The sequence below is a fragment of the Manis pentadactyla genome, chromosome X (genome assembly GCF_030020395.1).
Source record: "Manis pentadactyla isolate mManPen7 chromosome X, mManPen7.hap1, whole genome shotgun sequence".
Taxonomy (NCBI): domain Eukaryota; kingdom Metazoa; phylum Chordata; class Mammalia; order Pholidota; family Manidae; genus Manis; species Manis pentadactyla.
In genome coordinates this window covers 143,383,718-143,410,662 of record NC_080038.1, presented here as the reverse complement: position 1 = coordinate 143,410,662, position 26,945 = coordinate 143,383,718, and the positions used below count along the sequence as shown (strand labels likewise).

At 51.4% G+C, this 26,945-nt stretch overlaps 1 protein-coding gene and 1 long non-coding RNA gene across 8 annotated transcripts in view; one reads left to right on the top strand and one right to left on the bottom strand.

The window, feature by feature from the left end:
• Positions 1-934: 934 nt before the first annotated feature.
• The window catches only part of MAMLD1 (mastermind like domain containing 1), a 111,829-nt gene continuing 85,818 nt past the window's right edge, over positions 935-26,945 (bottom strand). For 3 of the 7 annotated variants that reach the window (XM_036908388.2, XM_036908390.2, XM_057495321.1), the window contains 4 exons: positions 10,318-10,561; positions 7,834-7,877; positions 4,360-4,444; positions 935-3,122 (listed from right to left, as the gene is read on the bottom strand). In XM_036908388.2, the coding sequence (XP_036764283.2) occupies positions 2,071-3,122; positions 4,360-4,444; positions 7,834-7,877; positions 10,318-10,561 (1,425 nt within the window). In that variant the 3' untranslated portion in view covers positions 935-2,070. The remainder of the gene's footprint in view (positions 3,123-4,359; positions 4,445-7,833; positions 7,878-10,317; positions 10,562-26,945) is intronic. The other 4 variants (XM_036908393.2, XM_036908394.2, XM_036908391.2 and 1 more) reach the window with 2 other exon arrangements.
• Positions 14,331-21,586, top strand: LOC118924010 (uncharacterized). The gene is made up of 4 exons (XR_005029423.2): positions 14,331-19,097; positions 19,543-19,718; positions 19,987-20,142; positions 21,423-21,586. It is a non-coding gene; the product is annotated as an uncharacterized LOC118924010 (long non-coding RNA).

Below are 26,945 nucleotides of genomic sequence, written 5' to 3'. Positions count from 1 at the left end.
AACTGATGGTTGGGCCGAGTCATCAGGTCCCACCTCCAGTCACACCCTTCCCTGCACTGCTCTCCATGATGGCATTCCAGGTGGGCCCAGGTCTCACCTTGTGCCCTCCATATAGCTCTGGGCTTTCACACCTCCAAGAGTAGGGCAGAGCTCTTAGCTTTCAGCTTCCTTGCGGGATGGGGGGCTGGGTGGGGCCTCCTGAGGGGTGGGACTGGGCAGCAGGTTGGGATGCAAAGGGCCAGGGGCTGCTGTGGGGAGGGGAGCAGCTCTGTGGTGGTGGGAGTGCAGGCCACCTGGAACGAGAACACTCCTGCCACTGCCATCAAGGATCATTGATGGCAGACCTGAAGCCAAGTCGTGGGGACTCTGAACATAGCCTGCAGCTGTCAGGAAGCACAGGGCTGGGTTCAGCCCGGGCCATGGGGGAGGAAAGGGGGAAGCCCTTTTTCCCCAGGGCCCATGCATCCCTGCTCAGCGGCCCAGTGGCTTCACCACGGTCTGCTTGCTCTCCTGTGCAACACACATGTGCCTGCCTCAGGGCCCCCCACCTCCAGCCACTGTACAGGGTATCTTCACATGAGAGGACTTGATCTTTAATTGGGTCTGTCACCCTCTCAGTGGAGAGAGGATGGCAGTGTGGCGAGGCTATGTTCTCAGGGCAAGTCTGCTCTGCCCCCAGTGCAGTTACCTTAGTGACCTCCTCCCCCCTCCCCTCTACATCATTCCCTGCAAAACAAGGGGCTGCAGGAAAACATGATGCGTTTCCATGCTGTGATGTGCAGACCACACAAACTTCTTAACTAGCCGATGGACACACAGGGCTTCCCTAGGTGCACAGGGCAAGGAGTGGCTGCAGACAGACCAAGGACACTAGCGGGTCAGCCCACACAGCACTGGAGGTTCTGAATGCTCCCTTGAAAAATGGAAACAGAGGCACTTTTCTTCTGGCTGTTTATTACAGAATGAAGAAAAAAAAACGCACTGGCTTGAAACAGATGCCAGATTTCAAATGTAGAGGTGAATAGGAAGTGCAATTAAAACGTGATTACAGAGTCTGGACACAAAGAAGTTTACAGGACAGTGGGTTTGGCTTTTTTTTTTTATAACGGACACTTAAATATACATGAGAAAAATTGCAGATAGGAACCCATCAAAGACAAATCCCAAATCAACTATTAATGTTTACAGACTTTTACTCCAAAGCACACACCGTTATATTAAAACAAATACTGAAATGTTTTAAACCAGGAACATCTCACCTCCATCCTGCAAGGGTGCCCCTGGAGAAGTGCAAACTGGGGAGTTTCTGTTCGTGTGAACAATAAAGGGAGGAACCTTTATATCCTCAAGGTGGACAGCTCAGACCCAGACAGCACACATGCTCTCTCTTCACCTCTTCCAAACCTACAGGACGCTTTCAAGCCTCCTGGTAAATTTCTTCTGCAGGACATTTATGATACAATGGCTGCTGCTATAATATTGCTCATTAGGAAAGAGCTAGCGGAGGCGGAAAGGTTTGCAAAAGAGATTAAGAATCATACAAGGCAATAGAATTTTTAGTGAAAATGGAAATAAATGGCCAAGTGGTTTTCTATTTGGCATCTGTCAGTTTGCATAAGACCTCTTGATCACGTCCACCTCTGCATGGAGACCAGAAGCAAGTCAGGCACCTGGTTTCTAAGGTAGAGCTGGAGCTTAACAAGGTAGTGCTGCAGCGAACAAGTCTGTGTATTTGCGACAATGGATAACAAACACAAACAATGCGTAATAAACATAACTCTACCGAAACGGAAGCCGCCACTTTATTTACAAAGTCACAAAACGAAGTATAAATACTTCTGTCATCAATGTTTAGGAAAAACATTTACAAAATTTTCAAATATGTACAGGTAGCTTGAAAAATCACCAGCTTTCCGTTTTGTCACAGGTAGAGACAGGGATGTACATGGGCTGATGCCGCTCAAATTGTAATGAGGAGACAACTGTGCCCTGTCTGGGGTCAGTTGTGAATTTGCTGTAGGTCCATGCCACTCCCTAGAGGGATGTCAACATGGGGGTTTGTTTGGGCATTTAAAGTCTGCTCGTGTTCTGGGTTGTGGCACTGTGGGCAGCAGCGTGCTGTTCCAGAATGTCATCTATCAGCCTCAGGTCGCAGACCCAGCCTTCAGCTGGGCTGACGCTGGGGCTTTTCAACAGAGCTTCAACAAAATCCACCTCACTGCAGTCAGGTGCTGAGCCCAGATCACTTAGCTGGGGCAGGGGCTGGGGCAAAATGTCAGACTGTGGCAGCTCAGGGGGGGTACCTATCCTATTGAATGGACCTGGGGACTGGCTGGCAGTGAGGGTAGAGGCAGTGGCTGCGGCAGCAGCAGCGGCCACATAGCTTGGTGGCTCAATGCCCTGTATGGGGCTCACAGGACCAAAGCCGGCCATGCCCTGCGGGAGGGACTTGGAGGCACTCAGCACAGGCACAGGACCCCGCACCGGGCTCTGTCTGAGGCCCTGATGGCCCAGCAGGCTGGGGCTGACCAGGGCAGCGTATGCCTTCTGGCCAGGCCTGCCTCCCAGGGCCACCTGATGGGGGGACACAACTGCCTGCTGAGATGGCAATGTGGGGGCTACCAGGGGCCCTCTCACCAGTGCCTTGGTGAAGATCGAGTTGCTATCAAAATGCTGCTGGGTGCTGTTACCCACCTGGCTTGGGGGTGGTTCCCCTGCAAGCGCCGTGGATGCAGCTGCTGCCACCGCCCATGGGGCACTGCGGAACATGTTGGGCATTCTTGGCACACAGGGCTGTCTCAGCTGGTGGGGACTCAGGGGCTGGCTGCTCAAGGGGCTGGGACAGAACCCGGGCAGGGGCACTCCCGAGTGGGCAGCCTTGAGAATGTGCAAACGCTGGCAGGCGGTGCCAAGGCTGCCTGGGGCACTCTGGTGTGAGGGCAGGGGGAACGGGGCGCTGGAGCTGACAATTCCTTCCTGCTTGCCTGCAGCCAGTGAGATTATGCCCATGCCATCCTGGCTCTGCTGCCTGGTGGGTGACATCATGTTCTGGCTGGATGGGGGACTGGATGGGGGACTTGCCTTGGTCCAGCTACACTTGGAGGCGACTTGTTCTTGGATGGCTACAGAAGAAGAGAAGCGAGGGTCATTTCCCAAGTTGTCTGCAGTTTGGGCTGCAGTTGCTGGTGAGTAGGTACTGGCCCAGCACTGACCTCTGACCCCTTGCCTTCTACCCTTAGCTCCGACTGAGCATGTCCTGCTCCCCAACTCTTCTCAACTCCCCTTGTCCTTCCATCCTCAGCCTGGACTGAAGTTCTTCTGGGAAGCCTTCCTAGACCCCCTTGTCTGTGTGCACAGTTCCCCTCCCCAGTAAGGAAAACATTGGACTGAAAACGTCAGCATATCTGACTCTTTTCAGGTAGACTGTAGGCTCCATGAGGCCAGGAGCTGGGTCTGTTTCTATACTCAGTACTCTATACACAGGTCTGACACTTCCCACCCCTTGACAGATGTCCACCCCTTGACACTGGCCTTCCAGAAGCTTGTTTGCCCTGTCACTGCAGCTAAAGCACACCTAATGTGGCACTCCAGCCCGGGCAGGTGGGACACTCACCTGGTTTCAGGCCCAAAGGAACAGTAATTTTGCAAGAGCAGCAGTGGGCTAAAATAAAGATGCCAAGCACCTGTTGCAGGACAGGGAGCATCTCTTGAGCCCCAGGCAACAGTACCCTTGTCTGGCCCAATGTCACTGCACAGGCTGGGAAGGATTGCTTAACATGTGTCTCCCCGGCTAGTCTGGAAGCCCTGTGAAGTGGGGAGCATACCTGCTTGTTTTGCTAACTGCTGTATCTCTGGCTGATAAATGTTGATTACACTCACAGCTGCCATGGCAGGGTGGGGAGCCCTGCTATCTGTGGGAGGCCCTGACACAGCCTCTTTGAGGAAGAGCTTCCCTGACCCCCTTTCCACTGCTGACATCCAAGAGATGGCTCAGGAGCCATTACAGTGCAGGGTCCTCCAGCAGTGGCTGAGGCGGGCACAGGCAGGATCACAACCCTGGGGGTGTGCCTTCTCCCACTGAGAACAACTGATTGAAGGGGCCTGACTTGGTTTAGTAAATCTCTTGAATTCGACAGTGATTTTGCAGTGCTTAAGACCTGGCCTTCAACTGGGATCCTACTTAAGCTTTCAATGTGAGATATTCAAGCCAGTGCTGCTTAACTCACTCAGACCTGCCCTGTCTCCCTCAGTGCTTTCAAAATCACCTACAGTAGCTTACTCTAAAGTGAATTCTCACCCTGCCCCCACGTACACACTTCCTGGCCCAGTCCTTTGGGAACATTGACCTCAACTGCTCACCTTGAAATTGACTCATCTGTTGGGCGATACATGCGCTCCGCTGTTCAGGGGTCATTGCCGTAAGACCTGATCTCTGCTTCTCTTGCTAAATAGAAGATGAGAAAGACGTGTTAGATTATGGCTATCAAGACATACTAGCCTTGGGAATCACTGTGTGGGAACCCAGAACTTGGCTTTGGTGTAGCAGAAAGCATGAGTGAACACACCAACACACACTTGCATGCATGCCCCACCCTCCCGAGCAAAAGTGCACAGGTATAAATCAAAGTAGGATTCTGGACCTGGGTTAAAAAACCAACTGCAACAGCATAGGATGGGGCAGGAGAGACAGAGCGTAACAGCAAGAGCACATAGAAGAAAAGACTGAGACATTTTGGATGTCCTTCCGCTCAGGATGGGTCAGCAGTGAGACGTGGTCACCAAGAGAGCAAATGTAACATTAGGCTGCATTAATAGAAGCAGAGTATGTAGAAGGAGGGAGGTGACAGTCCTACACTACTCTGCCTTGGCCAGACCATGTCTACAGTGCTGACAAGAGTCTGGACACACCACTCTCAGGGAGACCCAGATGAACTGGCTATATTCCGAGGACACTAAGAGGTAGGACTAGGGCTTGGGCTCCAAACCACGCAGATATGGAGTGACTGAGCAAACCAGGGTTTCAGTGGCTGGGACACAGCAGACTCAGTGGTGGGTGCCTAGCCTCTGTGGGGCTGTCACGGGGCAAGAGCCCAGGCTTGTTCCGGGTGGTCCTGGCATAAGTGGTAGGATGATCACATGGTCAGATGGCCACACTGACAACTTTCCTTTGTTCTCCTGCCTGGCTGCAGCCCAGCAATTGGGGTGAGCTTCCCTGCTCCTCCTCAGGGTGGGCCGGGTGGGCCAAGGGAGGAGCCAAGCTTCAGGGCTGCAGTCCCAGCACTGAGTCTGGCAGTGGTTCAATGAGACAGCCAAGAGAGAACCAGATCAGGGCCCGGAGAAGTCACGATTTGCCCCAAGACCTTCCGCCATTCAGTGCCAGGCTGTGACCGAGATCTGGCTCCAACATCTCAGTGCTCACCTGCCGCTCTGCCTCTCCCCTTCCCAAGAGGCCTGCTTGCTAAAGTGCCGACACCCAAGCAGCTCCATCAGGATGCCCCCTCCCCCTCCCACTTTCCGAGCTGTGTCCCCACAGGTGCCGGAGACTTGATCCTATGGCCCCAGCTGTAGGCGCACAGCCTGCCTTTCTGCACTCGGGGCTGGCGTGGGCTGGAATGGGGTGGGGGGCTGGTACCTGGGATGGGTCCTGGGCTCGCAGCAGTTCCTGCCAGGCTGAGAAGACGGGTGAGCACATGGCAGGGCAGGCTACAGGAGAAGCAGTTCCCCCATCCCAGCCCTGGCAGCTTCCTGGCCGAGCCCTGGCACAGGCTCACTGTACTGCACTCCCACACCCGTCATTCCATACCAGCGCTGGTCCAGTGGTACTGGCTGGGGCTCTGAGGAGCACAGGGGCCACATGCCATCAGGGAGTGGTGGGACTGGGGTCTGCCTGAGCTGCTGGGGCTGGCAGGCATTTCCGAAGGCAGCCCCTCACTTACACTCCTCCCTCGGCCCCTTTGGGCAGCTGCAGATCTGGGCAGATCACTGACCCCTGAGGCTCAAAGAGGTTAAGTGGCTTGAAGCGGCTAGGCAGCACACCGTCTCCTAGCTGCAGACCCAGCGCTTCTGCCTCCCCGGCCACTGCTTCTGGGGACTGACTCCTGCAGCCAGCTGGGTCTACACCCACCCGAACTCTGTCCCCACCGGCTGCCCCATGAGTTTCATCAAACACAGTTGTACAGGAATGGGGGTGTGACCAAAAAAAATCAGGGGGAGGGCAGAAGAGTCCAGTGGGAAGGAGGTAGAGAGGACAAGGGAAACAAAGGGCGGGCAGGGCTGGGGGAGGGGTCGGAGGGTGTCAACCAGACGAAAGAGGGGGCCTCTCAAACAGTCCAGCGTTACAGGGGCCACGGGCTGCTGGCCGGCGTTCACCTAAGGACGCACAAAATCCGGAGCACGCAGAATGGAAGGGAAAACCTGCTCAGCAGCATGGCTCCAGAAACTCCCAGTCCAAAAAGCATGTTGACACGGGGCCTGTGGGGCTGGGCCTCTGGTGGCCTCGGGCACTGCCAGCCCTGTGCTCTGGCCTGGTCCTGCTGTCCCTGGGCCTCCCCAGGAGGCTGCTTCCTTTGTTTTGCAGACGGAGGCCCCCATCCTTTGTTCTGAATCAATGTGCTCCAAAGATAAGCCCCAAGAAAACAGTTGTTGCCTTTTGGCACTGACAATTAGAATCGTTGGGAAATGGAGAAAACAGGAAATGACAAATGTTTTCAGTGACCAGGAGGAAGTAGTGGCTGAAAGTTGCTGCTCAGTGACAGACACTTGTGAAGGATGGCCCAGGCCATGGTGGCTTTTCATAAGCACAGTTATAGAGGAGGTCATCAAATGACTCATTTTTCTAGGGCTGCAATTGTCAGGGCTCTTGGTCCTACTGTGCCCGGTGACCCTGACACGGGCAGCATCAGGTGAGCCCAGCGTGGGCCTCGGTGTGCTTCCCCTGTGGTGTTCACCACCGAGAGTGTGGGGCTGGGAGCAGCAGGCCATCTCCCAGAGAACTAGGGCCTGGGCTCTTCCCCGTCACGCCTCCTCCCAGTCCTGCTTGACGGAGGGGCTACATTCACAAATAGTCTCAGCCAGGATGGCCTGGAGCTGCCTTCCAAGAAGTTTCATGCTGATTCCCAAGAAGCTGCAAAGCCCGTGTCTGGGGGGGCTCATGGAAGAGCCCGCACTTCATCTCTGTGTGTTAGGCAGCAGAGAGGCAAAAGGCCCACCCGAGCACCACCACTGCCCCCTGGCACAGCTAAGCCCCGCACAGGGCCCCTCCCCCCCGCAGGCCAGGCCAGGCTTTGCGTCAGCGTCACCCTTCATCCACCATGGGCGAATGTCTCCTGTAAGCCCCAGAGCAAACACCTGGATGCTTCCTCTCATCACTGAAGGGGAAGAATGGGCTCATGACTCATTACCACTTACGACAGCAAAGGGACTCTCACTGGATGGGGATGGGGGGCGGGAGGGGAGGGGCAGAAGGGCAGGTGACCAGCAAAACTACTGTGCAGATACTCAGGATCTCCAGGAGGAGGAGAGCATCCTAGCCAGGAGGGGATTCCAGTGGACCACTGACTGGGGAGGGCAGGAGATGGACCCAAAGCCTTGTTTTGTACAGCATACCAGGCGAGGGGCAGCGGGAGGGGGAGATTTCTGCCTCCTTTCCCAGCAGGCACTGCCCAGCGAGTGTCCCCCCAGAGCCGGCCTGCCATGCAGCAGAAGGCACTCAGCTATTTGTTAAAGGCTCAAAGGTTATTAAGGAATGCTAGTGTGTGTGTGGTTATTACTCCATTAGGAAAAGCACCTTCTTCTGTAGTTTTTGGAAGCCAGGTTTGGAAATAACTCACCCACCTCTCTGACTTTTCCGCTGAAGTGACAGGAAGACAGCCTTCTTCCTGGAGACCGTAAGATAGACCTGAAATCTCTGGGCTCCCACACCCATACGGGTGGCATCCCCTGAGACCCGAGGGCAACAGATAGAGGCAATGCAGCTGGCCACTCCCACCAGAAGCCCTCTTGAGGGGAGGTGGGTGCTCCAGGCTGCAAGTCTCCTCAGAATGTCCCTCAGCCCTAAGGGCTTCCTACAGTGAAGGACGGGCAGAGTTCAGCGTTTCCTCAGCCCCTCCTGACTCTCTGGTTTTTTCCATAAAGCCTCCAGAGGAGGCAGGCCCATAGTGAGCCTGAGGCCAAGATCTGGGGGTGGCGACCCAACACCTGCCCTTTGGGCAGGGAAGGAGGCAAGACCAGAGGGCAGCCAGCGAGATGAGCCTTGTTGACTCTGGAGCCCCAAATCCCGGACGGGAAGGCAGGGTTTACTTAGCCGCCTGCTAAGTCCCTCTGTCAGTCAGCTGACAGACATTGCTGGTTTCTGACAAATACCACGGGCGTACAACGGTCCCAGTTCTGGCCCAGGCCAGGGATAGCTGTGCGCATCTCCACACTTACACAGATTACAACGGAGGAGGAAACACACAAGATACAAGTAAAATCAAAGAAGATCATTGCACATGCTGACACCTTCTAAAGAAGACACGGCAGAGTGGCGGGGTCCCGAGTGGGTGGGCAGGGCAGCAACCGTGGGTCAGGGTGTGGGCCTGACCATAGCTCAGAACCTGCCACCCCATCGTGTAAGCTAGGCAAAGCCCAGGGCGGCCGCGGCTGCCGGCGTCGTTCTCTGCCCTTTTGGGCCCTGGCACAGGACCTGGGTGCTCCCACAAGGTGCTGGTGTGGCCCTTGGGTGTGCACCGGTCTGGGGCTATCACTGGGGCCTTCACAAAATCAGTGCCATCAAAGCAAATGGCAGAGCTGCAGGCCAGCTTTGGTGCTGCTGCCTTTTCCATGTGACCTCTGACTGTGTGAACTCCTCAGACTGCTCCTCTGCATCGCTGCTTTCGGGGATGCCTGGTCTAAACGCTGGGAAAGGTCCTGGGCAGGGAAAACAAACGTCTTTGCAGCCCGCCTTCCTTCTTCCCCCGTGCTGCCTGTGTCCTCCGTCTCACACTGAGTTTGGTTTCCCTGAGTCACAGGCTGAGCAAGGTCCTGTCCCTTCAAGTTCCCCAGCTGGGCCCAACTTCCAAAGCCTCTTAGTGCAGATTTGGGGGCTAAGCATCTGCCCCACCCTCTTCTGCTGGAGGGAAGGTGTTGGCTCGGGAGGAGATATAGATGGGGGAGGGGAGAGGAATTCACCAGGCAAGCTGGCTGGCATCGTCTTGTTTGGACTTCTGAGGACGGGGACAGTCAGGGCAGATCAGGGGGGAAACACAGCAACATCCAGAGGGGACAATGTCCCCATCCATTCTGTTAATTCTGCTTCCCTGGCAGCTTTGAGCTTGACAAGATTTCTTGGGTTTCAGCTGCAGAGGGAACAGCTGAAGAGCACGCTGTGACTCTTGAGAGCACACAGAGAAACGGGGAAAACAGAGAAGAATCAACAGGCCTTGGATGGAAAGTACAGCTTGCTCTTCCAGGCTGGGGCAGACTGGACGGAGAGAACAAGGCTGTACAGACCAAAGCAGAATTTCCATTAAAGGCCAGAATCCTGGCCGCCCTCTCATCTTGTGACCGTCTTCTGATCATTATCACTTAGCAAATGCACATTTCTCCAGTTTCCTCTGCAGTTAGGGAAGATGTCCTGCGCACACTGATATTTCATGTGCCAGAACGACTCCACAATTCCCATGAAATTCTCTGCAAAGGCCCACTTGGGCTGGCATCCACCATCTTGCTCCCATGACCACTAATGGGACTCTTCAGGGCCAGTCAAGCTATTCCTTCTAGATTCCAGGGTATGAACCCAACTCTCAGCCATCTTGGACAGGCTGCCTTGGCTTCCTGCCTTCTGCCCTCCCCAGGCTGCCAGTCCTCCAGTGGGGCGATCCAACTTCCCACTTGTAGGGTGCACAAGTCCTAGGTGGGGTCAGGGAGCACCCTGGGTTGTGGGGTCCACAGCAGATCACTGGCGGGACAGGCAGTCCCTAAGTGCCCACTAGGTATGGAGCAGGCGGGCACTGGGGGGGATTCAGAGGTGTGGAAGCACAGCCCCCATTCCCTTGGGCTTAGAGTCAGATGGCGCGGGACAGGCAGGCAGGGAAGGAACTGGGGTGCTTTAAGGTGGAAGGCAGGGAGCTGAGGTAAGGCTCCAGCACCTGGAGCACTCTGCTTGCTTAGGTGACAGGAGAGAAAGCACTAGAAGTCCCTCATTGGTGTACAGAGCTTTATGGGCTGTCACCTCCTGCGTTCCTCCCAACAACCCTGTGAGGCAGGCGGGCAGGCTGAGCAGGGGACTGCGCCCCGGTTGACAGATGTGGAAAGCGAGGCTCAGGGGAAGTGACTTACCTACAGCGTCGCAGCTAGGCAGTAGTGGAGCAGGCACCTGCCTCCAGGCCTTCGGATCCCAGCTGCCCCAGGGCGCTGCCTCTGAGGTGCTGTACGAGGAGGTGACTCGGGCCAGCTCATGAGCAAAGGAGCTGCTGGGCAGGAAGGACTCACTCCCCAGGGCCTGGCAGGATGGGGGCTGTCGCCCGAGGCTGACCTGGGGGGGCCTGGCTTCCCCAAGCTTGCAGGCCTTGTCTACATGAGTCTACAACAACCGAGTGAACAATCCATCAGCTGCTTGGCCACAGAATGGCTCTGACTGATCTTGTCACTACCCTGACCGCCTGCCTAGCTGGGGCCTTTGGGGGTTGTGGTCATACACACCGACTGCTCTGGGGCAACAAAACCAAACAGCTTTGCGGTCTTTATTGTCTTGGGTCACAGACTCCCTTGAGAATCCATTCAAAGCTATGGTCTCTCTCCACAGAAAAAGCACTTACAGTGCTGCCCCCCACCCCACTTTCAGCCCACCAGCACTTTGCATATAATTTCAAGGGTTTTCTGGACCACTTAATACCCATCGTGGCTCTCAGTTAAGGACCCTCTGCCTTCATCAATCAGTGCCTTGTTGGACACAGAGGAAAGCTAGGTCACATAGCTGGTTCCTCGGCAATGATTTTGACCAGCCCGCACCCCCACCTGCCCTCCTACTCTGCAGAGCAGAGCACACAGTTCTACACTGGTTTGTCGGGGGTGTGGGGAGACATGCTGGGGAATCTGCAAAACCAAACAGGCACGTGTAAATGACAACAGCCAAGTCCTGACCAGCGACCCCACTGTACTTCACCTCGTCGGGGCCCCAAGGTATTGGGACTTGCGTGTGGGTGGGACCTCCCCTTCCCACCATGTTCTAGAAGATAAGGACATCACCAGAATTGAACATATGACCCAATTCCTTCAGCCAAAGGCAATTAAAAAAACCCTCACAGTTGATCTCCAGGAGACCCGAAGGAGCTGCTGATAAAGCCCTGCCAAACTGGCCGGCACACCGAGAGCTTGGCCACAGTGATGTCCGGAAGGAGGGAAACCTGCCTTGGCGAGGCAGCCTTCTTTCTATGTGAAACAGCCTCTTCACCCTTGTGCTTTTAACACTTGAGCTGCGAGTTATCATCTGTTTCTTTCAAACATCCCAGTAGGAAGGTAAATATTTATCCCCCAAACTAAGCTAACCAGTTGTAGTCAATTCAATTAATTGCAATAAACACTTGATAGACACCTACTGTGGGCAAGTCTCTGCAATGGCAGATAGGCCAGTAGACATTTGAGTGCATTATTTGAAACGGCAATAAAATCCCCACCACTAAATGTGTTGAGCATTTGCTATGCACCAGGCACTAATCGAACTACTTTCAATATTCGGTCTCATTCAATCCTTGAAACAGCTGTTCATGAGGTGGGAACTATTATTGTCCTTATTTTACACATGAGGACACTGAGGCCCAGAGAGGTTAACTAAGTTGCCCAAAGTCACACAGCTAGTTAGAAGCAGAGCAGGAGGCGAACCCAGGTTTGTATGGTTCCCCAGCCCACATGTAGTTTGCCATGGTGTGGGTACATGTGTGTGTTCAGTCATTAACTTGCCACGTGGAAATGTAGAAATTGTAAAATGGGCTACTAAGAAAAGTAGAGGCAAGGTTTCACAAGGGGCCTCCAGGCAAATTTTTTAAGTACAAATTATAAATACCTAATGATGGGACTAGAAAGATGACACTCCCTCCTCCCAAACAAACAAAACCAAAATCAAAATCAAACAACATGAAATACTTAGTAAGAAAGTACTGGGGAGAGAGAATTTCTTTGCCATTCTGATGGGATAACTGCAGAGGGCCCTCTCCTTGGGGGGGTTCACTAGGACAGGGCTGAGCTCACCGGCCATCTGCAGCTTTATGTCAAGCTCCAACTGGCCCTCGGAACAAGGTCATCTGGGACATGGGCAGGAACGTCGCTTTCTAAAATGGACAATTCTTTATGCCTGCATATCTAGCTCCTTGATAATTTTAAACACTATTTCATAGCCTCATTAGAGTTTTCACAGTCCCCAAATGCAAATATTACTTCAGTTCTGATTACTTGCCTACTGCATGACAACACATTCTAAAAGCTGAATGGAGAGTATTTGTAGGGGACTGAAGCATTCTAAAGCTTTTGCTCAGGAACTCCCGACAGCTTCATGTGACTGGTAAGATGTTAGTGATGGGTCACAAAATAGGCCCCCTGTCAGCATTCCCACACCCTCGCAGTGCCTGAGCAGCTCCGCAGGCAGAAAAGAACTGCAGATGGCACGTGGAAGTTACCAGCAGTGAAGATGCCCCGACAGTGCACGTGGCTCCCTTTCAGTGGCCACTGGGGGTGGGCCTGGAGCTGCTCAGTCAGTGGAGCTGAGTGGGCACTTCGCTGGCCAATGCAATCCCAGTTAAAAATGAAATAAATAAAATAGCTGAAATTCAATCTTGACTCTTGATTGACTAGGAGCTTTAGAGCTGATGCTCGTTTGTCTTCTGCATTTAATTTGGGCAACTGCTCATCACAACCCCCGTAAGTGTGAGGCCCAACCTCCCAATAAGAGGTTTTTAGGGTCATTTTGAGTCTTGTAAGTTTTCAAAAGTAAGGTAAATACATCCCTTTCTTTGGAATCACTGGGAGTCTCAGAAAAGCAAGTCAATCGGTAATTGGTTGGGCATGATTTCTAGCCCTTGGGACTGGCTGGTTCCATGTGATTCCAAATGCCCTCGAATTAGACCATGGGATGGATAGTGTCTGATAGTGATGCCCATTCTCCCTTCAGTCATAGCCTCTCCTCCCAGCTCCCCAGCCAGGGTGCCGCGTGCATCTGGCCCTCTGTGCTTCACCCAACCTGGAACACCCTTTCTCCAAGATTCTACTTGGGGAATGCTGCTCGTCCTTCGAGACCCAGCTCCTCCACCCAGGGAATCCTGCCTGTCCTTCGGTCCAACTCCTGTGGCTGGGCACTTCTGGCTGACTGAACATCCTTGCTGGGCCAAGCTGTAATCATCTCTAAATCCCTCTGGTGCCCATAGTGCTTGGCACAGGCAAGGGGCTCAGAAAATTCTTGGAAAATTCAATTGACTTCACTCTGCTGTGAGCTTGGTGTGATGTCCCAGGCACTTGGAAGTCGATCATCTGGTGAGCACTGTGCGGACTCTTTTTGGGAGAAAGTGAGCCTTGACCCTCACTGAAGCACAGCTACTCAAACCTTTACAATGTGGTTGGGTCATAAAACAAGTAAGAGAACAGAGAAGGATCATAACCACACCATGAAAATCACACCAGGGCACACACTTAGTGAGCACACACAGTGTGCTGGGCGCTGAACTCTGCACACATGCCTCGGAGACTGTCCCTAATTTATGAGATAAGAACGTGGAGGCAGGCTTACCCCAGGACGCACAGTGAAAAGGTGGGGGTAGAGACCTGGATCTCATTTAGAGTGACTAAAACCCAAGCAGCTCCTGGGTTTGGAAGGACAGAGGCTCCTTCTCTGTACATTCACACTGGATTAACTCTACCCTCTTCTGTGACATCACCGTAGTTCAAACGGGCTTGGGTGCAAGAAGCTAAGATTATGACTAACCCCACAGACACTCAGCTACTTTGCAAGAAGTAGACGACTGCTCTGACTTTATAAGTTGTTGACCAGATCAGACATTGGTCTGATCTTCTCCATGGAGATTCAGGAGAGGTATGCATGCATTTGCAAAGTTACAGTTGTATACGACAGCTCCACTGGCTTCTGGGAGCTGGGAGATTTCTCGGCTTGATCATCCAGGATAACGAGTCCTGAACTTCTTTCTTTCCTTTCTCTGGTCATTACTAATCATGTAACAGAGGTGAGGAGAGAAAGCCCGGAAGAGGGAAGGTGAGACCTAGCACATGCGCCAGAGACTCAGAGCCCAAGGCCCTTCAGGGCTGGGCTGACATCAGAAGCCAGCCCCAGCTGTTCCAGGCGCTGGGAGGATAAACATGTGAGGGCACTGAATGATACCCAGATAGCCCAAAGAGGTCAAGGCTGAGCTGTGGAAGCAGCTGGATCTTTGGGCAAATCGGTGAATCTCCCTCCATGTCAAACAGAGGTATCAAGAAACAATTTTGTAAATTTGAAGTAATGCATTGAGAAAACAGGAAAATGTAATGTGAGTCAGACTTCTTGGCCTCTCGCTTGCCATTACCCTACTTGGCCGTGTCAATGGGATTTCAACCTATCATGACCATGTGTCTATTAATAACACAAGAAAGCTGAACAACTTAAAGGCTGAGATTCTGCAAAGAGTAGAATCCCAGAAGCTCTATAAGCAGCACTGCCCAACAGAACTTTCTGAGATGATGCTGAATCACCCTCCCAGAAAAAGAATAGACTGCTCTATGCCTGCGCTGTCCGATATGGTAGCCACTGGCCACATGTGGCAACTGAGCACTTGAAATATGGCTAGTGCATATCAAGAAGAGATTTCTTAATTTTATTTACTTTTAATGAACTTAAGTCGCCTCGTGGCTGGGGGCTATAGTACTGGAGAGCACAGCTCTTGGGACTAGTGGCTACAGAGCACAGCTCTGGAGAAAGGAGGTGTTGGTTTGAAACATGGATTTGTCCCTTTGTAATCATGGGGAGGCACAGTCTTTCTGTGCCTTCATTTCCTTGTCTGTAGGAGAGGTAATAGGTGTGTGTCATCTGTAGAGTGGTGGGGGTTGTACAGATGGATCAAGTCAATACCTATGTGGTGCCTGCAGGTTGTGTGCATTCTCTGAAGGCTAGTTAATAGAGGTTTTAATTAATAATACCTCTGCCATGTATGGAGCACTTTCACGATACACCAGGTGCTGTCCTACAAATTTCACAGGTTAGCCTGGAACTGGACGTGCTGCTCTAGTTGTGGTCTGGCCAACATAGCTCATCAGGGCCACCACCTCTCCTTTCTTTTGGGAAAATAGACTAATACTAAAAAAAATGATCATATGCTAAAATTAGGGCCATTTATAGAGAACGACTCAGTTTAAGGCACTGAGCTCAGCCCTTCCTTTGGGTCCTTTCAATTAATTAATTGTCCTCAGTACAATCCTATGAGGAAGGTACTATTGTGATCCCACTGTAAAGATGAGGAAACTGAGGCATACAGAGTTCAAGCAACTCTGCAAAGTCACCCCTCAGTTACTGCCAAAGCCTGGACTAGATATTGTCTGACTTTGAGTTTTGCTTGATCAAATCACCCAACCTTTGTTATTACAATAAGCAGGCCAGCAGCAAGAAGATTCTGGAGAGCCGCTCAGGTTCCACAGCTGTGCAATGGCTGCTGGGCTGGCTACTGCTGTGTGACCCAGGTGTATCCTGAGCTGAGGCAGACTCCAAGTGATGCATGTGGTCCAGGGGATGAGGGGGAGATAGGGCTCCCTAAAAAGGTTCTGCACAGAACCCTAGCGTAGCACCAATTCCACCCAGTTGGTGGCCCTCTTCCATGAATCCACATTTTGTTCAAGCTTTCTTGGAGCAGGGTATCCCCCATGCAAGAGCTGGAAGGGCCTGAGCTGTTCTGCATCTCTTCCTGTATACATGTATATAATTTGACTAATATTTCAAAGTTTAAATGTCTAGCACTGACTAAAATTGATGGGGTCCAATATCAAATTTATATAGTCAATCTTAAGTTTCTCAGACTTGGAATTTAGTCACAGGATTAAGTAGAACTGGTCAATTGTAACTTTGCCAAGAGAAAAAAAGCCCCAAGAATATAAAAAGGTAAAATCAACAATGTATGAATCAATTAAAGAATGAAGGAATAAATAAATAAATACCTTTTTTCTGCAACATTAATTCCAGTGAATAAGCAAGTGGCCTGTTGACAACCTGGGATAGAGAGTGGCACGCTTCCTGTACCTCCCATAGTGTTAGGCAGGGAGCAGGCCTGAGGCTGGGGCTGGCCGTTTTCTGTGGGGCCTTTCTGTAGAGTGGCCTGTGCCGTGCCTGTCACCAGTAACGGCAGGCGAATGCGGCAGTCAGGCTGTGTGTGTGGTCAGGCTGGGTGGGCCACTGGAAGGCATTCCGGGAGGAGCAGCAGCTGGGTAAGGGGAGGGCATCAAGGCTCTCGAGTCAGAGCCTTAGCAGCCAGGAGAGGCCTGTAGCACTAGTTGCTCTGACAGCTTCTAGAAGGTTCCTACAGTCTCATGATAATGATGGTGATGATGATAACAGCTACATGTACAGCATGCCAGGCACTGAGTGAAATGCTGTACAGTTTTATCCCATTTAATCCCCATGGCAACCCTGAAAGATGGTCACCACTGTTATCCCCAGTGTACAGATGAGGAAGATGAGGTTCAGAGAAGCAAAGTAACTCACTCTGAGTCACATGGTAAGTAAGTGGCAGAGCTAGAGGTCAAAGAAGGTCTGACTTACTCCAAAATCTGCACTGTTAAACACAAATACTACAAGTTCAATGTCCAAAGCCTACCCCTTATGCTTATGCCTGCCTGCGTCCTCCCTCAACAGCGTCTCCCACTGGGGACGGTAAGCACAGCGACAGGCCCCAGGTTCATCCAGCTACTGGCGCGTGGGGGCACCCAAGGAAGGGAGCGGCAGGATTTCCTTCAGAGAGACTTCCGGACTTAGACGGCAGATTCAAGGCATGTGTGTCAATTCACTGCTTCACAGAGCCCTGTAAGTACAGCAAGGGTCTGGTGTCGTGTTTAAAGGACAATCCCACAAGGAGAAGGAGAGCAGGAAGGCAGACAGCCACATCACAATTTCCCCAGCTAAGGAGTAGCTAGCTACCCTGGGAATGAACGGGCTGCACAGCCCCGAGGAAGCTGAATCACAACACGGCACAAAGGAAAGCAGAAAAGCAGCTTGATCCAGATGGCAGAATCTTCATCAGGCTCAGAACAGGCACCCCAGTTGTCTCTGGAACTGGGAGGTGAAGTGGACGGGGATGACCACGTAAGGGGGTAGACCCCCGGGTCCCCTCCCTGGCTCCATGTCCTTGGCTTTCTGCCTCTCCCTGACCCTGGCAGAAATCTGGCTAGACCACTGCTGCTCAGTTCCCTGCTCTGCCTTCCGTACCCTGCTGCCCACATCAACTGGCACGCTCACTTCACACCACGGAAGTGTCCTGCGTTGACCTACACCTGGAAGCTGGGGGACCTGGAGGCAGGCTGTGGTGCGCCTGAAAGCCAGCACTGAGGGTGGCCCAACCCCATTTCCACGACTGCCAAGCATCCTGAGTGGTGGGCTCTTCACATCCCCCACTCCGTCATGCCTTAGCCTCTGACCTCCCGAAAAGGGGAACTGGGGACAGACACTACCGGGGATTACTCAGCTTCTCTCCTTCTGGCAGCCTTCATCAAATGTGACTGCTGCCTGCATGCCTAGGCTGTGCTCAACACTCAGTTCTTCCAAACGAAGCGACTGCTTGTTTAAAAGTTCATTAATAAGTGGTGAAACTACATAGAAAAGCGAGAGAATTGTTATGTCGGAATCAACATAGCGGGCACGTCTCAGGGGAGGGAGAGGATGTGACCAGGGGTCTACTCAGGGAATGGCAATGTTCTATTTCTCAACCTAATTGATGGTGACACAGGTGTTCACTTGACACTTCTTTAAGCTGTGCATATAGGCCTTGCATGCTTTTCTGTATCTGTGCTGTATTTCACAATGAAAGGAAAAGGCTATATATACAGCTGGATGCTAGTACTAGTTCTACATAGAAAAAAAAGAAATATTGCATTCCAACATGTTGCCAGTGGTTATCCCTGGCTTTTTATATAGCACACATATATATTTCACTATCCCAAGGGGTTGTGTTTTGTCCACACTTGTAACCAGAAGATCATGAAAAAAAAAAAGACAAGGTCCCCATCTGAAAGGGAGACTAATGAAGACCAACACAAAATAAGATGGTATGAGCCATCTGTGGAAATCTGTGCAGAAACAGCTCCTTGGAGAGATTGGTGATGTGCGTCATCTACGAAGGATCAGCTCAAAGCTCGCCGGGGAGCCCAGAGCTGCCTCTCAGAAGTCAGAAGAATTGTTATTTGTAGGAAGGAGCAGCTACACGGGGGCTTGTAAGATATTCTGAATATTCAATTTCTTAATCTGGTTGGTGGGTACATGGGTGTTGGTTTTATTATATGTTTTATACACTCTTCCGAATGTGCTGTAGGGATATGAATCAACCAGGAATCATTTAAGTAGAAAATATAGTGCTACTTCAAAGGAACAACTCAAGTTCATGCAAAATCACCATTATTTAGAATACAAAAGTCACTTTGGGATTTTGATCTCATTTTCTTTTCTGCTGCCAGCCCCAGCTCTTTCTAGAGCTGTTCCCTCAGAGGGGATCAGGGTGGGGTCAAGACAGCAGGGACCCAGCTCAGCACACTCCTCATGGGATTTAGGGTTGGCCTGCCTTCCTCCCCCGGGTTTTGTCCACAGAGAGGCGCACAAGTAGGTATTCCGATGGCGCCTGAACCCAGTTTCCTGCTGCTCCTCTTTCTCACGGCTACCTCTCCGGTCCCCGCCCCTTCCCTACCTTATGGAGTGGGGCACCACTCTCTACTTCCCTTGAAGGTCTCATCTTGTCTTCTTCTGACCCATCTGTCTGCCTGGGGCTGAGTCGTCTCCCTATGGCCCTAGCCCTTCTAACTCAGGAGAAACGAGAGATCACCTCCTCAAGCCATCACCCTCTGCAGAGGAAGGAGAGGTCCATGGTTTTCACAAGAAGGCCAAGCAATGGGTGAGCCTTGCCCTGGGAAAACCGCTTTTGTGATCCTGGTGTCTCCCCCACCAGGGAAGGGGGGACGGGGTCATGGGGAGTTAGTGTTTAGTGGGGACAGAGTTTCGGTCTTGCGAGATAAAAAGGGTTCTGTGGATGGATTGTGGGGATGGATGCAGAGCAAGGTGAATGTGCTTAATGTCCCTGACTGGAAGCTTAAAGATGGTTAAGACAGCAGATTTTATGTTATGTGTTATTTTACTACGATAGAAAAATTCGGGAAAATAATTGCCAAGCAACCTGAAGACAGAGAGTTGGAGAGACCTACAGAGAGCATCTACCTCCCCAGTTTGGCAGGGGCAGGGGGCAGGGACTCGAGGCTTGGGGTAGGGCAGGGCCTTGGCCCAAGTCAGAGCAGACTAGGCCTCAGCACTCCCCATTCCCAGGCAACCTCTTTATCCCAAAGGAGGCCGCCTTCCCTGGTCTGAATGCCAGGAAAGGAGAAGCAAAAGAAGCTGGAGTGTGCAGCTTCGGGGTGGGCCTGGAAGACACACACCTGCACAAAAAGCAATGACATGAAGGAGAGAAGAGGGCCCCACACAGAGCTGACCTTTTTGGATCCCTCTGTGAACCTCACTGACAGTAAGTAAAAAGGGCACCCACACTCCTGGGACCAGTGGGACTGTGCTGGGGAAGCCCTGCTCTGCACACTGCTGAGAGCCACTGCCCCCGCCAGGGCACACAGGGCCGTGCCCCTGGGCATGGCTTACAGCCTCGGTGCCTGGCTCTGGGTGGACCTCTGCCTGGGCCTCTGAAGAGTGCCTGTTAGAAGAGGAGACAAAGAGTTCAGGAGGCCAAGGTAACACTGTGGTGGAGCATCAGTATGCGGTCCCCTCCACTGCTTTGACAGTGACAGCAGGGCAATCCCAGGCAGCTGGCCATTGGAATGCAGTCTTCTTAATCATGACTGGGAACTAGGAGGACTCCTTGCGGGGCCAGCAAGGCCTCCGTCATGCATGTCTGGAGGAAGCTGGACCCTCAGAACAGCTCCATCTGAGCTGCCCAGGTACCAAGCCAAAGGTGAACTCTTTACTCAGTCCTGTTCAGTAGCATTTCTCTTTCTCTGACTCTCTGAAATATCTGCTTGCTTTTCCTTGTCCCATCAGGAAGCAAGAGTGCTCAGTGGGCCAGGCTCTGCCAGAGGCCAAGCCAGCCTGGTCCCTGGCTTCTCCAGGAGACAGCACAGATTCCTTCCTCTCCTACCCCGACTGTCCCACATCTCCCAGTCATTTGGCCTCTGGCCTGCCCCAGTGTTACTTGCTTCTTTCCAGACCTCACAAAGATGGTCTAGTCATTAGCTTACACAAATGGCCACTTGACCCAGTCACACTGAGGCAGGTCAACAGCCTGGGATCCAAGCGTTGTCACATACTGACACAGGGGAGGGTGTTCTTCGCCCAGAGAATTTGGGGAAGACTCCCATCCACTTACAGTAAAAGCCCATTTATTTGGCTTGGTGATACATGATCTGAGAACTAATAATGGAAGCAGGTTAGCCACAGTATACGCATGTGCAAGGGTAGTTCCACTTTTCATCCCCACCCCCACACTACTGTTAACAGCTCTGGCCTGGAGGTCAGGTGACATGAGTTTAGTCTGGGCTTTGCCATTAGCTTTAAGCTTGAGAAAGTCCCTTTCCCTTTTGTGTCTATCGAGATTATTGTGTTTTGCTTTGTTTTGGTCCTTTGTTCTGTCAATACGGTTTATTACATTGATTGATTTTCATAGGTTGAACCAGCTTTGAATTCCTGGGATAAGTCCCATTTTACAGTGTCCCCCCATCTGTAAAATGATGTAGTTGAACTAGAGAGCCTCCAATGTGTCTTTCAATATTTATGTTCTCTGATTTGTGACACTAAAACAACAAAGAAATAGTCATTTTTAGGCACCAGAAAGATAAAACTTAGCCTCTTCCTAGTGTAATGAAGGGGTTAAATATTCATTTTGCTTATTTCTCATGTAACTTTAGTCTCTTCAGTCTACCCCACTTCCAAGGCATGGTAACGCTTAGATGCTTAGGATGGGAACTAAAGCTTGCCAGCTAATTCATTTTAAACTTCTCCCAAATGTGTAGAGTTTTATTTTCTTAGACCTGGGGTCAGAGGACAAACTGGACAAGTGAGGGGAGGGAGAGAAGGATCAAGAATCCAAACACTGAGTGAACAATGACTAAGCACAGTTTAGCTACAAACAAACCAGTCAAGCTGGCCTTGGCCTTGTTCTCCTAAGTAGTCAGTTGAATGCTAAACCATGCCTCTGTTCCCATAGCTATCCACTGTCTTCCAGGGACTCTGGGAAGAGCCTTGCCAGCCATAGCTACTGAAGGAAGGATGTGGTGGTCTTGCTGACGGCTGTTCAGAACTCTTGCCATGGGGAGTGTAATTCGGAGCCTCCAGAAGCTGTCCCCTTGATTTGTCACTGCATTTGGCCTGGACCCCACTCCAACCAATGAACTGCACTCCGTGTGAGGCGCAGGTCTCTTCCAATGCTGACTTGGGCTCCAGGACTCTGCCTTGGCCTGGCTGAACCTTTCCCAGAGCTGCACTGTGGTCCCCGACTCTTCTCACCCAATTGTCGTCTGCCCACTGATCATCAAGGACCACCTGCAGCATGGTTAGGGGCTCTCCCACCTTCCCTTGCTCCCTCTCCTTTCAGCCTCACAGAATTGCACTGGGGGGAAAGCCTTACACCGCGTCCTGATGTCTGCCTGTTGGCAGACCCCCCACACACAAAGGAGCACTTGGCTACTTAACTCTTCTTTCTGCCAAAAACATAGAGGGAACCCTTTTGTCCTCACCTCCTGTCACCCCCCACACTGCCCTAGTGAGTGACCACAGAGAGCCGGGAGTGACAGGAGAAGCACTCTTCCATCTCTTCCTTTAAATACTTGGCTGCTGGCTCAGAGACTTAATTTCGGTCTGAGCTTTACTGGAGGTCTATAGATTTCTTGCGCTAGGTATCTTTTTCGGTTATTTTCCTTCCTCACTTTAATCAGGAATTGGTTGTTTTAAAAGACAATGCAAGTCATGGGGAAGCCTCAGACAAGTCTAGTTACTCAGGGTTCCTGGCCAAGTTGGGCTCTAGTTAGGTCTTTCTGATTGTCTCCACCTGCACAGGCCCAGCAGCCAAAGCCAACATCTGCAAGATGTTAGTTTGTGGACTTTCACTGTAATAATCTGCCTTCTCTAAATAAATTACTGAGGGGTTCAGTTTGATTTAGTTATAAAATTATATTCAACAGCAGAGAATTATAGCAATGGTGATAAACTATAAAGAGTGTATGAAGTTCACATTCCGTTCCCAGGTTGGAAGCCACCTGCCACAGAATTCATGTGCCTAGAGTCTGAGCCAAAAGTCAGGAGACTCAGGTTGTTACTTGGTGCCAGGCGTTTCATGGCCCAGCCGGACTCCCCCAGCCCTGGTGGGCAAGTGCGAGGCTCACCCAGATTGGGGTTCTAGGCCCTGCTGGCTGTGATGCACTGAGTGGGACGGGCCTCCACTTCCACCCAGGTGCCTGTCTACAAACTGGATGGGCCTGGGAGGGAGGGAGGCAGCTGGGTACTTGGGGGCTGCCGTCCGGAGAGAGGAGGTCCAGGGTGCCTGATTGGGAGGGAGATCCCGAGTGCCCACAGTGCCAGGATCTCAGAGAATGGGTCCTTCGGTGTGTTTGTTTCTTTTGAGGGCTCGTCGGTTTCATTACTCTGGGGCACCCATCATCCTACTTTATAGAATGACTAGTATAGATTATTTGATAGTTTTCCACTCTAACAAAATATTGTGGCCGGAATCTGCTCAGTCAGCCTTCTGCAACACCTGCTTACTAGCAACTCCTGCTCCAGGCCCCGTGCTGTGAAAACATTAGTGGACAAAGCAGATACGGTCCTTGGTCTTTCAGGGCTGCCACATGCATATAATGGAGAAGCACTTTAAATGAGGGTTTGTAATACAGGGTGTTAAGTGCTATGCAGGAACAAGTAACAGGAGAACCCAGCCTAGGCTGGGGTGGGGGTGGTCAGAGGAGGCTTCTTGGGGAAGCTGGGCTTGAAGCTGTGTCTTGAAGGACCAATAGATGTTGGCCAGGTGAGGGGCCCTGGGTGGAAAATTGGCAAAGTTCTCAAATCCACTTGCTCTTCCTCACAGCTTTGCCCAGGGCCACTCCTGTTCTAAGGCCTGACAGATACTCAAATGACATAGGGACAATGCTTGCAAAATGAGGCCTAAGGACACTGTTTCTCCCTGGCAAAAGAGCTGCTTTCTGGAATCACACAGACTCATCCCAAAGAGTGCCATGCTACAGTGAATGGGGGCAGGGAGGTTGGAGGACCAATGTTTGTATTCGTTCCTAACTTATTAACTCCAAGGACATCATTAACTTTCTTGAAGCCTTAAGGTGTCCCTCACTGTCAGCTCCACTTGTTGAAAATTATATGACAAACCAAAGCAGGAGTGCCAAGATATTGTTAGCCTTCATATGGCACAGTAGGGTGCACCCCGTTTATAGAACAATATGTTTTAAGTCAATGGAAAGCAAAAGTGATAGCAAACAAAATGTGAGTCCTAAATGTCAGAATCAGAAGGGCCCATTGGAGTTATCTATACCAGAGGTTCTCAAAGTGGGGGTCTTTGGACTAGCAGCAGCAGTGGCCCCTGGGAACGTGTTAGAAACGCATGTTTCCAGGCCCCACTGAGACCCACTGAATCAGAAAGTTTGGAGGTAGAACCCAGTAAATCTGCACTTTAATAGCCCTCCAAGGCCTGCTCCTGCCTGCCAGCGAGAACCACTGGTTCAATCCAAAGCTCCCTTTCTTTCCTGAATTCTTGCTTTTTTTCTGCCCAGGTGAGCATGGTGGCCAAAGGGCCCTGGAAATGAGAAACTACATATTGAGCACACAGCACATTACTTGGACTTTCTCAATCACAGTGGCAGCCCCTTGGGCAAAGTAAATAGGTTTTCTGTAGGGGTGAGCTTTTGGGAGGCTGATGCATGCGCAGGAGGGAGCATACGGCTGTGGCTGGCCGAAGAAGTTGATCGTAGCAAATACGGCTGGTTGCTTAGCCAACAGCTAGTCCTCTTTCTCTTGGTACCCTTCCCAGTTTTCATTCAGGCAGCCTCACTTGCCCCCTGCTGCCTATATGCTTTGGGGAACCTGGCTCCACCTAGGGTTCTAGAGGTGGGGTACTTACAAGCGCATAGTAGGCATGTGATCCATTCAGGCCACTATGCCCAAAGTTCCCCGGGGGGAGTTCTGGGAAAGCAGCTTCCTTGCTCTTCTGACAAAACTTCTGGAAGCTACTCTCCTGCTCCCCTGACTGAGGGCGGGAGGAAGCTTATAGCCCCTGGAGGTGCTGGCAGCTAGTGTGTGCCCACAAGGGGGAGCCGGCCTCAGGATGAAGCCAATGGCAGACAGGCAGCCTAGAAACAGACAGCCGGGAAGCGGCATCTTTGGTGACACTGTTGAGCTGCTGAATGAAACCATCCCTAAGCCTGCCCAACCATTGGATGTCCAGTTGCAGGATTCAGTAAGCTCCTTTCATTGTTTAAGCTGGTGTGAACAAGTTTTTCTGCTACTGGCAGAGCAATATGGCCTAACTGATAGAGTCTAGCCTGGCCCCCAGACCTCTGAGCTCTTGAGGTCTATGTTACCCCTCCTGCCTCACGCTGGAGAGCACCCCATTCCCAATGATGAAGGGCAGGGCCTGCTGAACCCTGTTCAGCCTTGAGTCATACTCCTTTATTCACAGAGCAGTTGAAAGAAAAACCTAACACACCTGAACTGTCTATACAACATGCCCCAGCAAACACATTCAGTGTAGACCAAATATCGCCACCCTGGGCTCTTCATTGCCACCTCAAGTGTGGTACTCAAGCTCCTGAATGCTCTATTTTGCATTTGTTGAATGCAATACACATTTTATAAGCAATAGCCTGGCTTAACAACATTAAGATCATACTCAATTCCAAAGCGAACTCGAATATGTACTTTGTAGGTTTCTGTGAAGAAAATAATTGACCATCCAAACTGGGATTCATCTATGGAAAATAAGCTGTGCTTGCTTCTCAAAACAATTATTGGCACCAAGTTTCTGTATTTTTAAATCCCTTGAAAAGTCCAAGAACAAACATACCAGAAAGTCAAGATTTGAAGTCAGAGGTAATCCTGTAAACAAAAAATTAAAAGCCTGTAAAAGGTATTGCTGAGCAGGATGCTGATGGCTCTAGAAACAATCATGAGGGCTCAACTCACTTTCCTCAGTCGCTAGATCAATATTAGATCAAACGCTTTATCTACCAGGAGAGTTGGAAATAGACATGAACCAAGCACAGGTTCTATAGAAACAGCCTCAGGAACCTCTTCCGGGAGCGGGCAGGTGGGGGTTGGAGTCTGCCTGGACAACGAGCTCCCGCAGGGCAGACAGACGGGCGAGGAGGCTCGGGCTGGAACAAGCCGTGCGCTGGGAACACGGCAGCAAAGCTCCGGCTGCACGTGCAGCATTTGGGTCACTGTAGCAGAGGCTCAGCTGTGCAGAGGGGCTCCCTCCCATGCCCCGTGCTCAGTTCAGACAGAGGCAAGCTGCCAGGACACGGGGGGGCAAAGCACTGGGGAGGGGAGGGGAGACTCAGTGGGAACATCACACATCTCGGAAGGGCTCTGAGGTCCTAGGGAGCATGTGGACTAGATTGTTGATTAACCTCAAGATTTCGACTCAAAAATGGGGCATGGACAAGAACTCTAAGCTCTAAACTGGATGCCAATCTAGCTCTGACAAGTCAGAAGGAGATTATCTGCTTGCAGCAGAGACTTGAGAGTCTGGTAAATTCCCGAAGCCACACCATCACTCCGAAAGCCGGCTAAGTTTTATCAAGGGATGGGCCCTCCGCTAGGGCCATTTCGCAGTATGGAGTAAGTTCAGAGCTGGGAAGGGCACTGCTGCCCACAGCTGCTGAGGGCAGAGCCAGGCAGCACAGACCATAAGGTTCTAGATGTACAGGACTTCGGAGGGAATCGACACGGTCAGGGCCACTGCCAGACAGCGGCTGCTCTCTTCAACCCCATTTGCTCCTCTGATTGGTACCAACCTCCAGCCTTGAACTACAGCAAGGAAGTCAGGAGAACTCTCTGGGGGGTGGGTGGGTGGGAAGGAATCTCCTTGAAATGTTACTATTCTGCTAAGGAATGAGTTTCAAATGAAAAGTTAATAAGGCAAATGAAAGAAACTAACAATATAGCTGTCAGAATGACAAAAACCAACAAATCAAAATGAAATCCCCTAAAGATAATTTCCACAAAGGACATAAAAATCTGTGCTCATGAACCAATAAAATAAACCTCTTAACGCAGTTAAAATATTTTAAACCAAATGGTGGGAGCTTACTCAAACACAACCAAGTGTTCTTAGAAGTTAACATTTGAAGCCTGACAGGAGAACATACGCTGAATAACCTTCGAAGCGTGCTCACCTGATAGTGTGCTAGTCAGGAAGAGCAGGGCTTGAAATACACTGCGAGTGAGTGCAGACCACTCACTGCTCTCAGGGCTGGGGGAAATGTACTGGTGTTCTTTAGGAATATCGGTGCCACCAGGGCCAGAACAGCACTAACAAATCTTGAGTGGGGAAAAACGCAATGGGAAGAGTGGCCTGAATTTCTAAGCCAGCTTTTTATTTTGGTGGGGTCAGGGGGCTGTCACTGTGGTATGTGACATGGCAGCCAGGGGTCCTGTTTTGTCCTAAAATGCATGAAATGACCACCAGTCCCACAGGAGAACCACAGTGCAAATGAGCACTGCAGGGAACCCATCTCTGGTGGCA